The sequence below is a fragment of the Rhinoraja longicauda genome, chromosome 19 (assembly GCF_053455715.1).
Source record: "Rhinoraja longicauda isolate Sanriku21f chromosome 19, sRhiLon1.1, whole genome shotgun sequence".
In the NCBI taxonomy this organism is placed as follows: Eukaryota; Metazoa; Chordata; class Chondrichthyes; order Rajiformes; family Arhynchobatidae; genus Rhinoraja; species Rhinoraja longicauda.
In genome coordinates this window covers 3,881,623-3,896,300 of record NC_135971.1, presented here as the reverse complement: position 1 = coordinate 3,896,300, position 14,678 = coordinate 3,881,623, and the positions used below count along the sequence as shown (strand labels likewise).

The following is a 14,678-nucleotide window of genomic DNA, read 5'->3' as shown; positions in this document are numbered from 1 at the left end:
AGTCAGGGGATACGGGGAGAAGGCAGGAACGGGGTACGGTTTGAGAATGATCAGCCATGATCACATTGAAAGTTGGTGCTGGCTCAAAGGGCTGAATGGCCTCCTGCCGCGTCTATTGCAGTCAATTAACATTCATTATACGAAGTGGGAGGGTGGGGAGTGGTAAGGCGATACTGCAGGAATCCAGCCGCACCCAAAAGCAAATAGACTTCGAACCGGAAATTGCCGGGAATTAAAATGGCTTCGAAAGACCAGGTCGAGAGTTGGTCCAAGGAGGTAGTTTGTCCCATCTGCCTGGATTTCTTCACCGACCCGGTTACACTGGAGTGCGGCCACAACTTCTGCCACTCCTGTATCATACAGAGTTGGGGCAGGAAGGAGAGAATCTCCTGCCCGGAATGTAGAGAGGAGTTTACAGACCGCAGCCTCAGGGTAAATCGGGCCTTGGCGAGACTGTCTGAAAAAGCTCGAGCACTGAACCTGAATACAGAAGAGAAGGGAAGTAAACTTTTCTGCGAGGAACATCAGGAAGAAATGAAGCTGTTTTGCGAAAATGACAAGAAACTGATCTGTCTGGTTTGTCGAGATGCGCTGGAACACAGAAACCACAGCTTCAAGCCGATTAAAGAAGCTGTTGACATCTACAAGGTCAATGCAAACAGACTTGTATCTTTATTTACCTTGTTGATTCTTTGTTGTCTAACGCCTTTATTCTTTGATCCTAGGCTCGGGTAAAAACGGCCATAGATTCTGTCACAAAAAATAAATCTGATATCGAAGAAATAAAACAACAACAACTACGAAAGATTTCCAAAGTTCGGGTGAGGCCTTTCTTTTTTTTTAATGCTTATTTTTTTAATTTTTAATTTAATTAATTACAGTGCATATAACATCAACAGTAAACCCCATCCCTCCCCTTCCCTACATCATCATGAAAACAAACAAACAAAAACAAACAAATAAATAAATAAAAATAAATTTTAAAAAAACATAACTACAATGTGACAAAAAAAGGCAAAAGCACAAAAACATGAGGCAAGGTAATTTTCACAAGTCAAATACTTCAGTATTTTCACTGGTGGATTCAAAGAAGGTACAAAAGCATGTGGCATTGAGGGGATAGTTTTACTTGTCCTTAATATGCTGCAGCACTGGGTTCCAAATGTTGAAGAACTTTTGTGGGTTGCCAGACAATTCATATCTCAACCTCTCTACGTGTAAGATGCCCATTAATTCTCCTAACCAAGTCTCAAACTGAGGAGTAGAGTCTGATTTCCATAGTTTCAAAATACATCTGTTGGCAATTACCATACCATAAACCAAGATTGTGCGAGCATTATTGTCTAGCTTCTCAAGCGTTGTGGAATACCTGAATAGAGCAGTTTCAGGGTCCGGAGTTAAAGTGACGTTTAAAACAGTAGAGTACCATTGAAATAAAAGACACCAAAAGTTGTGAAGTTTTGGACAAGTCCAAAAGTGGTGAGCGAGTGTACCCTCAGCGGTCTTGCATCTATTACACAAAGGTGAGAGATCAGGAAAGATTTTGTGCACCTTAACCTTAGAGTAGTGTAATCTGTGTATAACCTTGAATTGAATCAGTTGTAGCCCAGAATTAATAGAACAGGATTTTATACTTTTCAGTACTACCTTCCAGACATCGTCATCAATTTCAATGTTAAGGTCTTCTTCCCAGGTTTGTTTTATTTTTAAAGTAGATTTATCTAGTTTGTTTGAAAAGATACCTACAAAAGATGAGATTAGGTTCTTTGCTTCCGGGGGAACCAGCAAAACTTTGAACAATGAATCGTCTTCGGGCAGGGACTCAAAAAGCGAATTGTTTTGTCGAACATAATTTTTCAGCTGTAAGTACCTGAAGAATTGAGTTTTGGGCAATGAGAACTTGGATTGCAGCTGATCAAATGATGCAAAGTGTCTATTTATGTAAAGATCTTTTATTGTAACTATCCCTTTACAGCTCCATTCTCTGAACGCTGTGTCTGTAAATGATGGGGGGAAAGCGTGGTTATGCCAGATTGGGGCGTGCATTGATGTGAGGCCATTCTATCTGGAATTTGTATGCAGCGTTGCTCATTTTAATGTGTAGTGGACATGCTGGATCAATTGACTGCTGAAATGAGGTGCGAAGGAAGGAACTGCAGATGCTGGTTTAAACCGAAGATAGGCACAAAAAGCTGGAGTAACTCAGCGGGACTGGTAGCATCTCTGGAGAGAATGAATGGGTGATGTTTCGGGACGAGACCCTTAGAAACATAGAAAATAGGTGCAGGAATAGGCCATTCGGCCCTTCGAGCCTGCACCGCCATTCAATATGATCATGGCTGATCATCCAGCTCAGTAACCTGTACCTGCCTTCTCTCCATACCCCCGATCCCTTTAGCCACAAGGGCCACATCTAACTCCCTCTTAAATATAGCCAATGAACTGGCCTCAACTACCTTCTGTGGCAGAGAATTCCACAGACTCACCACTCTCTGTGTGAAGAAATGTTTTCTCATCTTGGTCCTAAAAGACTTCCCCCTTATCCTTAAGCTGTGACCCCTGGTTCTGGACTTCCCCAACATCGGGAACAATCTTCGCGCATCTAGCCTCTCCAACCCCTTAAGAATTTTATATGTTTCAATAAGATCCCCCCTCAGTCTTCTAAATTCCAGCGAGTATAATCCTAGTCTATCCAGTCTTTCTTCATATGAAAGTCCTGCCATCCCAGGGATCAATCTAGTGAACCTTCTCTGTACTCCCTCTAAGGCTAGAATGTCTTTCCTCAGATTAGGAGACCAAAACTGTACACAATACTCCAGGTGCGGTCTCACCAAGGCCCTGTACAACTGCAGCAGAACCTCCCTGCTCCTATACTCAAATCCTCTTGCTATGAATGCTAACATACCATTCGCTTTCTTCACTGCCTGCTGCACCTGCACGCTTGCTTTCAATGACTGGTGCACCATGACACCCAGGTCACGTTGCATCTCCCCTTTTCCTAATTGGCCACCATTCAGGTAACACTCTGCTTTCCTGTTCTTGCCGCCAAAGTTGATAACCTCACATTTATCCACATTATATTGCATCTGCCATGCATTTGCCCACTCTCCTAATCTATCCAAGTCACTCTGCAGCCTCCTAGCATCCTCCTCGCAGCTAATACTGCCACCCAGCTTCGTGTCATCCGCAAACTTAGAGATGTTGCATTCAATTCCCTCGTCCAAATCATTAATATATATTGTAAATAACTGGGGTCCCAGCACTGAGCTTTGCGGTACCCCACTAGTCACTGCCTGCCATTCCGAAAAGGACCCGTTTATTCCTACTCTTTGCTTCCTGTCCACCAACCAATTCTCTATCCACCTCAACACTGAACCCCCAATACCGTGTGCTTTAAGTTTGAACCCCAATCTCCTATGTGGGACCTTGTCGAAGGCCTTCTGAAAGTCCAGATATAACACATCGACTGGTTCTCCCTTATTCACTCTACTACTTACATCCTCAAAAAATTCTATAAGATTCGTCAGGCATGATTTGCCTTTCATAAATCCATGCTGCCTTTGTCTGATGATTTCACCACTTTCCAAATGTGATGCTATCACATCTTTAATAACTGACTCTAGCATTTTCCCCACAAACGATGTTAGGCTAACTGGTCTATAATTCCCCGTTTTCTCTCTCCCTCCCTTTTTAAAAAGTGGGGTTACATTAGCTACCCTCCAATCCTCAGGAACTACTCCAGAATCTAAAGAGTATTGAAAAATTATCACTAATGCATCCACTATTTCTGAGGCTACTTCCTTAAGCACTCTGGGATGCAGCTTATTTGGCCCTGGGGATTTATCGGCCTTTAATCCATTTAATTTACCTAACACCACTTCCCGACTAACCTGGATTACCCTCAGTTCCTCCATCTCGTTAGACCCCCGGTCCCCTGCTATTTCCGGCAGATTGTTTATGTCTTCCCTAGTGAAGACAGAACCAAAGTAGTTGTTCAATTGGTCTGCCATCTCCTTGTTCCCTATGATCAATTCACCTGTTTCCGACTGCAAGAGGCCTACATTTGTCATTAACTAGTCTTTTACTCTTCACATATCTATAAAAGCTTTTGCAGTCAGTTTTTATGTTCCCTGTCAGTTTTCTCTCAAAATCTATTTTCCCTTTCCTAATTAAGCCCTCCTCTGCTGGACTCTGAATTTCTCCCAGTCCTCTGGTATGATACTTTTTCAGGCTAATTTATATGCTTCATCTTTTGTTCTAATACTATCCTTGATTTCCCTTGTTAGCCATGGATGCACTACCATTCCTGGATTGTTCTTTTGCCAAACTGGGATGAACAATTGTTGTAGTTCATCCATGCAATCTTTAAATGCCTTCCATTGCATGTCCACCGTCAACCCTTTAAGTATAAATTGCCAGTCTATCTTGGACAATTCACGCCTCATACCCTCAAAGTTACCTTTCTTTAAGTTCAGAACACTTGTTTCTGAATTGACTTTGTCACTCTCCATCCTAATGAAGAACTCCACCATATTATGGTCACTTTTGCCCAAGGGGCCTTGCACAACAAGACTGCTAACTAACCCTTCCTCATTACTCAATACCCAGTCTAGAATGGCCTGCTCCCTCGTTGGTTCCTCGACATGTTGGTTTAGAAAACCATCTCGCAAACATTCCAAGAAATCCTCTTCCTCAGCACCCCTGCCAATTAGGTTCACCCAATCTATATGTAGATTGAAGTCACCCATTATAACTGCTGCACCTTTAGTGCACACATTCCTAATTTCCTGTTTGATGCCATCCCCAACCTCACTACTGCTGTTAGGTGGCCTGTACACAACTCCCACTAGCGTTTTCTGCCCCTTAGTGTTTCACAGCTCTATCCATATCGATTACACATCCTCCAAGCTAAGGTCCTTCCTTTCCACTGCGTTAATCTCCTCTCTGACCAGCAACGCTACCCCACCTCCTTTTCCTTTCTGTCTATCCCGCCTGAATATAGAATATCCCTGGATGTTGAGCTCCCAGCCTTGGTCACCCTGGAGCCATGTCTCCGTAATCCCAACTACATCATAATCATTAACAACTATCTCCACATTTAATTCATCCACCTTATTACGTATACTCCTTGCATTGAGACACAAAGCCTCCAGGCTTGTTTTTATAACACTCTTGCCCCTTATATAATTATGTTGCAAAGTGGTCCTTTTTGATTTTTGCCCTGGATTTGTCTGCCTGCCATTTTTACTTTTCACCTTGTTACCTATTGTTTCTACCCTCGTTTTATACCCCTCTGTCTCTCTGCTCTTGTTCCCATCCCCCTGCCATATTAGTTTAAATCCTCCCCGACAGCACTAGCAAACACTCCTCCAAGGACATTGGTTCCATTCCAGCTCAGGTGCAGACCGTCCTGTTTGTACAGGTCCCACCTCCCCCAGAACTGGTTAGACTGGTTAGAGATAAGGGGAACGAGGGACATAGAGTAGAGGATGACGCAGAGAAATAAAGAACAATGAATAAAAGATATGCAAACAAGTAACGACGATAAAGGAAACAGGCCATTGTTAGCTGTTTATGGGGTGAAAGCGAGAAGTTAGTGCGACTTGGGTGGGGGAGGGATAGAGAGAGAGGGATTGCCGGGGCTACCTGAAGTGAGAGAAGTCAATATTAATGGGCTGAAAGCTGCCCAAGCGAAATATGAGATGCTGTTTCTCCAATTTTGCAATTAGCCTCCCTCTGACAATGGAGGAGACCTAGGACAGAAAGGTCAGTGTGGGAATGGGAAGGAGAATTAAAAGAGAATTAAACTTAGTTTCTGGAAAATTTGAGAGAATTTGATTGATTAGATAATTCTGAGAACCGGACGCTGATGGGCTAACTGGTCACTTATTCTGTAAGCAAACACAATACAGAAATATATTATGTTAATCTTCAGCATTCATTTGACAGGAAGAGTCACACAGCCTTCAGTCCCATGTCACATCCCAGTTTGCTGAACTGCACCAGATTATCACGGAGAAAGAAAAGTACTTCCTCAAAGATATACGCGAAGATGAGGAGCAGATTCTAAATCCAATGGAGAAAAATCTTCGGGAGATTCAAGAGAATTTAAATTCTATCCAGGAGGAACTCCTGCGTTTACAGGAACGGATGGAACAAAAAGACAGCGTGAAATTTCTAGAGGTAAGGAAGTCTATTTAAATTTGCTTCTATAAATGTGCACTATCACAAAATGGCGTCTAATATATTTGAAACAAATTCAACTATGTTGTCTATTGTCTATGCATCTGCAGTTCCTTCCTACATATCACTAACATCATATTCAATAGACAAGAGACAACAAGTGCAGAAGTAGACCATACAGCCCTTCGAGCCAGCAACTCCATTCAATGTGATCATGGCTGATCATTCTCAATCAGTACCCCGTTCCTGCCTTCTCCCCATACCCCCTGACTCCGCTATCCTTAAGAGCTCTATCTTGCTCTCTCTTGAAAGCATCCAGAGAAATGTCCTCCACTGCCTTCTGAGGCAGAGAATTCCACAGATTCACAACTCTCTGGCTGAAAAAGTTTCTCCTCATCTCCGTTCTAAATGGTCTACCCCTTATTCGGCTGAAACGCACACCCTGTCCAGACTATCCTGTCAGCATCGTGTAATTTTTAGAATAATTTTTATACTTCCTTCATCGGTTCTATGTCTGCAATATCATTATACTTCTCTGTGTGTCAGTGGGGGTGAGAGTGGAGAAATGGGATTTTTTAACACCTCGTAATAATCTGGGTGAAATTCGTGCTCTCAGTAGTTCCTTCTTGGTCAATTCAGTCTTGTGTTTTATTTATTTCAGGAGGAAGCTGTTCGCAAGCGAAGGTAGGGCATGTTCTTCACTGAAACTCTGCATGTAACATATTTCCTCATAAACATCAATGCACAATTTGTAATCAGCTATTTAATATTTGCAGGATTAGTGATGAGATCCATACATTGTCAGTGACAGATGGTGCCATAACGGCTGAAAAATTCAACCACCTCTTTTTGTTGAAGGCAGCGCTGATAGAAACGTTTGACTCCATTAAACAAGGTAAAACATATGGACTTATTTCACTTGGTTTGTGGGAACACATTGATGTTTTTATGTGATGCAAAGAGTGGAATTGTATAGACAATAGACAATAGGTGCAGGAGGAGGCCATTCGGCCCATCAAGCCAGCACCGCCATTCAATGTGATCGTGGCTGATCATTCACAATCAGTACCCCGTTCCTGCCCTCTCCCCACACCCCCTGACTCCACTATCCTTAAGAGCTCTATCTAACTCTCTCTTGAAAGCATCCAGAAAATTGGCCTCCACTACCTTCTGAGGCAGAGAATTCCACAGATTTACAACTCTCTGAGTGAAAAAGTTTTTCCTCATCTCCGTTCCAAATGGCCTACCCCTTATTATAGACAATAGACAATAGGTGCAGGAGTAGGCCATTCAGCCCTTCGAGCCAGCACCGCCATTTAATGAGATCATGGCTGATCACTCTCAATCAGTACCCAGTTCCTGCCTTCTCCCCATACCCCCTCACTCCGCTATCCTAAAGAGCTCTATCCAGCTCTCTCTTGAAAGCATCCAACGAACTGGCCTCCACTGCCTTCTGAGGCAGAGAATTCCACACCTTCACCATTCTCTGACTGAAAATGTTCTTCCTCATTTCCGTTCTAAATGGCCTACCCCTTATTCTTAAACTGTGGCCCCTTGTTCTGGACTCCCCCAACATTGGGAACATGTTTCCTGCCTCTAATTTGTCCAATCCCCTAATTATCTTATATATTTCAATAAGATCCCCCCTCATCCTTCTAAATTCCTGTGTATACAAGCCTAATTGCTCCAGCCTTTCAACATACGACAGTCCCGCCATTCCGGGAATTAACCTAGTGAACCTACGCTGCACGCCCTCAATAGCAAGAATATCCTTCCTCAAATTTGGAGACCAACACTGCACACAGTGCTCCAGGTGCGGTCTCACCAGGGCCCGGTACAACTGTAGAAGGACCTCTTTGCTCCTATACTCAACTCCTCTTGTTATGAAGGCCAACATTCCATTGGCTTTCTTCACTGCCTGCTGCACCTGCATGCTTCCTTTCAGTGACTGATGCACTAGGACACCCAGATCTCGTTGAACATCCCCTCTTCCTAACTTGACACCATTCAGATAATAATCTGCCTTTCTATTCTTACTTCCAAAGTGAATAACCTCACACTTATCTACATTAAACTGCATCTGCCATGTATCCGCCCACTCACACAACCTGTCGAAGTCACCCTGCAGCCTCATTGCATCTTCCTCACAATTCACACTACCCCCCAGCTTAGTATCATCTGCAAATTTGCTAATGGTACTTTTAATCCCTTCATCTAAGTCATTGATGTATATCGTAAATAGCTGGGGTCCCAGCACCGAACCTTTTGGTATCCCACTGGTCACTGCCTGCCATTCCGAAAGGGACCCATTTATCCCCACTCTTTGCTTTCTGTCTGTCAACCAATTTTCTATCCATGTCAGTACCCTACCCCCAATACCATGTGCTCTAATTTTGCCCACTAATCTCCTATGTGGGACCTTGTCGAAGGCTTTCTGAAAGTCGAGGTACACCACATCCACTGATTCTCCCCTGTCAATTTTCCTAGTTACATCCTCAAAAAATTCCTGTAGATTTGTCAAGCATGATTTCCCCTTCGTAAATCCATGCTGACTCGGAATAATCCTGTTACTGCTATCCAAATGCTCAGCAATTTCGTCTTTTATAATTCTCCAGCATCTTCCCCACCACTGATGTCAGACTAACTGGTCTATAATTACCCGTTTTCTCTCTCCCTCCTTTCTTAAAAAGTGGGATAACATTTGCTATCCTCCAATCCACAGGAACTGATCCTGAATCTATAGAACATTGAAAAATGATCTCCAATGCTTCCACTATTTCTAGAGCCACCTCCTTAAGTACCCTGGGATGCAGACCATCAGGCCCTAGGGATTTATCAGCCTTCAGTCCCATCAGTCTACCCAAAACCATTTCCTGCCTAATGTGGATTTCCTTCAGTTCCTCCATCACCCTAGGTTCTCCGGCCCCTAGAACATTTGGGAGATTGTGTGTATCTTCCTCAGTGAAGACAGATCCAAAGTAACGGTTTAACTCGTCTGCCATTTCTTTGTTCCCCATAATAAATTCCCCTGCTTCTGTCTTCAAGGGACCCACATTTGCCTTGACTATTTTTTTCCTCTTCACATACCTAAAAAAACTTTTGCTATCCTCCTTTATATTATTGGCTAGTTTACCCTCGTACCTCATCTTTTCTCCCCGTATTGCCTTCTTAGTCATCTTCTGTTGCTCTTTAAAAGAGTCCCAATCCTCTGTCTTCCCACTTATATGTGTGATACACATATATACCCAGAGGGAAATCAGCATCACTCACCCTGTCTCACCTGTCAGTGACCGCAGACTCATGTTAACTCAGGTCTGTCCCCTGTTGGACTCCTGGCTGGTGACCTTTCTGGCCCAGGTCTCCATTGTCAGAGTGACGCTGAACGCAAATTGGAGGAACAGCATCTCATATTTCGCTTGCGCACCTTGCAGCCCAATGGTCTGAATGTCGATTTCTCTCACTTCAGGTTGCCCCGGCATTCCTTCTCTCTCTATCCTTCCCCCACCCATGTCGCACTAGGTTCTCGTTGTCACCCGGCAAACAGCTAACAATGGCCTGTTTCCTTTATCATCGTTACTTTTTTTGCATATCTTCCATTGATTGTTCTTTATCTCTCCACGTCATCGTCTATATCTCTCGTTTCCCTTCTCCCTAACCAGTCTGAAGAAGGGTTTGGACCCGAAACGTCACCCATTCCTTCTCTCCAGAGATGCTCCCTGTCCGGCTGAGTTACTCCAGCTTTTTTGTGTCTGTCTTCGGTTTAAACCAGCATCTGCAGTTTCTCCTTCTTACACACATATATACAAACAGATCAATGCACAAACACGTCGAGGTATACAGAAACACAGAAACAGATTGTGAGACAAACGGACAGAGTGGGACAACTGGTCATAAAAACAGACACATGGTTCCAGTGGTAATATTGTGGTATGATGATGAAAGGGAAATAATTGGCGGATAATTAATGCAGCAAAGATTGACGTCTAGTTTTAAAGGTGATAATTTTGCTATATGAGGAGTGTTTGAGTGGCCTAGGCCTGTATTGCGGAGAGTTTAGAAGGTGTAAATCGTAGAGGGCATATGATCAAGGAAACAGTACGAAAATATAACGGAGGATTGTAAGGATTTTAAAAATACACGTAACATCTAAGAATATGCTTCCAGAGGGCACTGCAGTAGCAGCGATCACACCGATGTTTAAGAGTTATTTACACAGCCACTCCAGGGAACGTGGGATAGGCACGGGCAAGGAAAAGAGGGAAACGGGCCATGTGCAACCAAATGGGATTAGTTTATGTTCATAGGCATAATGGATGGCGCTGATATGCTGGGCCAAAGGGCGTGTACCTGTTCTGTATGTTTCTATTGGGGGAAGGATATTCTTGCTATTGAGGGCGTGCAGCGTAGGTTTACTAGGTTAATTCCCGGAATGGCGGGACTGTCATATGTTGAAAGACTGGAGTGACTAGGCTTGTATACACTGGAATTTACAACGATGAGAGGGGACGTTATCGAAAAATATAAGATTATTAAGGGATTGGACACGTTAGAGGCAGGAAACATATTCCCAATGTTGGGGGAGTCCGGAACCAGGGGCCACAGTTTAAGAAAAAGGGGTAGACCATTTAGAAAGGAGATGAGGACAAACTTTTTCAGTAAGAGAGTTGTAGATCTGTGGAATTCTCTGCCTCCGAAGGCAGTGGAGGCCAATTCTCTCAGTGCATTCAAGAGAGAGCTAGATAGAGCTCTTAAGTATAGCGGAGACAGGAGGTGTGGGGAGAAGGCAGGAACGGGGTACTGATTGAGAATGATCAGCCATGATCACATTGAATGGTGGTGCTGGCTCGAAGGGCCGAATGGCCTACTCCTGCGTCTATAGTCTATTGTCTATGTTCTATGTTAAAGAGAAAGTGAGGAGATCTCAGTGAAACACAAAGTTCTACTTGACTTAACAGGCAGCATGATGGAAGGATCTTTCCCTTTCCTGGGGTGTCCAGAGCAGAGGTTATTATCTCAGAATAGGAAGTAGGTTTTATAGGACAGAGATAAGGAGATATTTCCGCTCTCAGAGGATGGTAGACCTTTGGGATTCGCCACATCGGATGGCAGTAAAGGCTCAGTGATTCACTTCATTCAGTCCCAGTCTACTGCAGAGAAATGGACCCTTCGACCCACTATCTCTATTCCGATCTTATTACACACCTACATCAATCCCATTGGTTCACAACATGTCAACGCCCTTATATACCTCGTACAAGTGTCTGTCTAAATGACTCTTGAAATTAGTGATTCCACCTCCTCCAACGGAATCACGTTCCAGGTATCAACTACTCTCTGTGCAAGAGATTTATCCCTCACATCTATATACTAAAACTCTCGCTTGTTTGTTTGTTTGTTCCTGAACTACAGCCAAAACGGTACACGATAGCGCCCCAATTTGTGGCCCACCTTACTCACCGTCGTCCCTTTGGTGCTAATGGAAGAAGTTTCATTGAAATCAGTGTTATATTTTTAAAGTTATTCCCATTTTAAAGTTTAAATCTATCTCCTAGGGAGGGTGGAGGATGGAGGATAAGGGGGGTTGATGGGGGAGGGGAAGGGGAGAGGGGAGGGTGAGTGGAGGGAGTGGGGTGGGGGATGGTGGGTTGGAGGAGGGGAGCGGGTAGAGGGAGGGGGAAGGAGGGGGGAGGAGAGGGTGCTGCACCAATGCAGTATAGATTTGGGTCCAACGGGTCCACTTGGTCTATTCTTCTTTAAAACTCCTTCCTCTCAGTTTAAACCAATAACCTTGTTTTTGATACCATTAAGATGGAGAACTGAATCTGACTAACTAACCCCTCTCTGTTTCTCGTAAACTTGTAAAGTTATCCCAGGTCTCCAAATCAGCATTATTCAAGTCCTCCAATGGAGGCAACATCCTGGTGAATCTCCTTTGCACTCTCTCCAGCACAGCCACATCTTTCCTCATTTTTAATAACCTCCAGTAAACATTTAACTCCTCAACTGCCCCGCCAATCTAGCCCCCATTTTCACCACCATAAGCAAAAGCACTCAATATCACGCCCGCACACCCATCCGCCCACTATTTCTCCTATCTCCTCTCTCCCAATTCCATCTGCTTGCCCACGACATATCAGCATGGAGGCAACCAATGGAGGCAACTTCCCGGTGAATCTCCTTTGCAATCTCTCCAGCACAGTCACATCTTTCCCCCTGTATTACCAAAATATAACGACCTAATTTTTAATTACCTCCAGTAGACATTTAACTCCTCAACTGTCCCGCCAATCAAGCCCCCATTTTCACTCAATATCACGCCCGCACACCCATCCGCCCACCATTTCTCCTACCTCCTCTCTCACAATTGCATCTGCTTGCCCACGACATACCACAACTCTCGCCTCCACCTCACGAGAAAAATATCCGGGAAGGATTTCTGTTGTCCATCTTACGTGGTAGGGGGAGGGGGAAAGAAAACTCCGGACAGATTTTCAGTTGTCCGCCCGCCTGTGCCTGAGGCCGAGCGGCTTCTCCCCCGGTCCCGGGGCCGCGCTGCCCGAGTCTCCCCCCGACCCCCGGGGACTCTCTGATTCTCTGCTTCTCCCCCCAGTCTCCGTCACCCTGGATGTGGAAACAGCGCATGCGCGGCTCGAGGTGTCTGAGGATCGGAAGAGGGTGAGACGGACCGGGACCCGGAGGAGTCTCCCTGACACCGGGAAGAGGTTTACAGTCCAGGCGTGTGTGCTGGGATCGCAGGGATTCACATCGGGGAGACATTACTGGGAGGTGGAGGTGGCGGGGAGTGAGAGCTGGAGTCTGGGAGTCGCCGTAGAGTCTGTGGAGAGGAAGAGACCGGTCAGACTGACCCCGGAGAATGGAGTCTGGAGGATCAGGCGGCGGGATGACGCGTTTTTTGCATTCACCTCCCCTTCATCCCGTCTCCCCGCCCGTCCCATCCCCGGGAGGGTGGGAGTTTATCTCAGTTACGAGTCCGGGACAGTTTCATTTTACGACGCGGACACCAAGTCCCATCTCCACACCTTCACTAGGAATAAATTCACGGAGAAACTTTATCCTTTTTTCGGGATCTGGGATGTAAACCAGTGGCTGAGAATCTGCTCCGGTTTCGCTCCGTGTCAGTAATTAACAAATTCTATCAATCCTTCACCAGCACCTGGAATATAGTTAAATCACCTCTGTTCCGGGAATCGATGACCATAAAACTCCTGGACTGCCGCCTGTGATGATAATAATAATAATAACAATAATAATAAATTCATTTAATTGTCCCACACCGTGGAAATTTGCAGTGTTACAGCAGCAATGTGGATAACAGGAGACACTCATTATAAATAAAAAATAAAGACAAGGATAAATTGTCATCAGTTTATTGTGTATTCCTTAACTGTTGACTGGTCTGTTGGGAGCAGTGCTGGTTGTGCAGTCTCACAGCAGCGGGAAGGAAGGACCTCAGATATCTCAAGTTAAAGAGCAAATCGGAGCTCGGTGCCTCTGTAGTCACAAGAGACTGCAGATACTGGAATCTTCAACAAAAGACAAAGTGCTGGAGTAACTCAGTGAGTCACACAGCGTCTGTGGAGGGAATTGGACAGACGAGGTTTCAGATTGGGACCCTTCTTCAGCTTATCCGCCCCCTTGTACTCCGCCTTTTCCTCGTCCTCTTAGATTGCGTTATTGTCACAGGCGCTGCTCTCGGGTCGGTGAATTCACCCAGCATCCAAATCTGCTCGTTCTCTCGACCTAAGGCCCCGACCCCCCCCCCCCCTCACCCCGACGCGCCCCGGCAACTGTCCAACAACTAATAAGAAAGGCAATGGGATGTTGCCTTCATTACGAGAGGATTTGAATTGAGCAAGGAGGTCCTACTGCAGTTGTACAGAGCCCTGGCGAGACCACACCTGGAGTATTGTGTGCAAGTTTGGTCCCCTAATTTGAGGAAGGACATTATTGCTATTACCAGAGTGCTGCGTAGGTTCACCAGGTTAATTTCCGGGATGGCGGGACAGACGTAAGATGAAAGACTGGGCCGACTGGGCTTGTATTCGCTGGAATTTAGAAGAATGAGAGGGGATCTTACAGAAACATATAAAATTCTTAGAGGATTGGACAGGGTAGATGCAGGAAAAATGTTCCCGATGTTGGAGGAGTCCAGAACCAGGGGTCAAAGTTTGAGAATAAGGGGTCGGCCATTTAGTACTGAGATGAGGAAAAACCTTTTCACCCAGAGAGCTGTGAATCTGCGGAATTCTCTGCCACAGAAGGCAGTGGAGGCCAATTCACTGGATGTTTTCAAGAGAGAGTTAGATTTAGCTCTTAGGGCTCAGGGAATTAAGGGATATGGGGAAAAATCCAGAGTACTGATTTTGGATGATCAGCCATGATCATATTGAATGGTGGTGCTGGCTCGAAGGGCCGAACGACCTACTCCTGCACCTATTTTCTATGTTTCTATAATCGAGCAATTATTTCTTCAT

General features: G+C 44.8%; 1 protein-coding gene across 1 annotated transcript; it reads left to right on the top strand.

Moving 5' to 3' along the window:
* The first annotated feature begins 237 nt into the window (after window positions 1–237).
* Window positions 238–13,326, top strand: LOC144602587 (zinc-binding protein A33-like). The gene is made up of 4 exons (XM_078415716.1): window positions 238–648; window positions 726–821; window positions 5,950–6,177; window positions 12,802–13,326. The coding sequence occupies exons 1-4, from the start codon at window positions 238–240 to the stop codon at window positions 13,324–13,326; spliced, it is 1,260 nt and encodes a 419-aa protein (XP_078271842.1).
* The last annotated feature ends 1,352 nt before the right edge of the window (window positions 13,327–14,678 follow it).

Excerpts from the sequence above, each read along its gene's own strand:
- LOC144602587 (XM_078415716.1), top strand. The coding sequence starts at position 238 with ATGGCTTCGAAAGACCAGGTCGAGAGTTGGTCCAAGGAGGTAGTTTGT. Across the intron at positions 649-725 it reads AAGCTGTTGACATCTACAAG|GCTCGGGTAAAAACGGCCAT; the intron begins GTCAATGCAAAC and ends CTTTGATCCTAG. Across the intron at positions 6,178-12,801 it reads AAAAAGACAGCGTGAAATTT|ACCCTGGATGTGGAAACAGC; the intron begins CTAGAGGTAAGG and ends CCAGTCTCCGTC.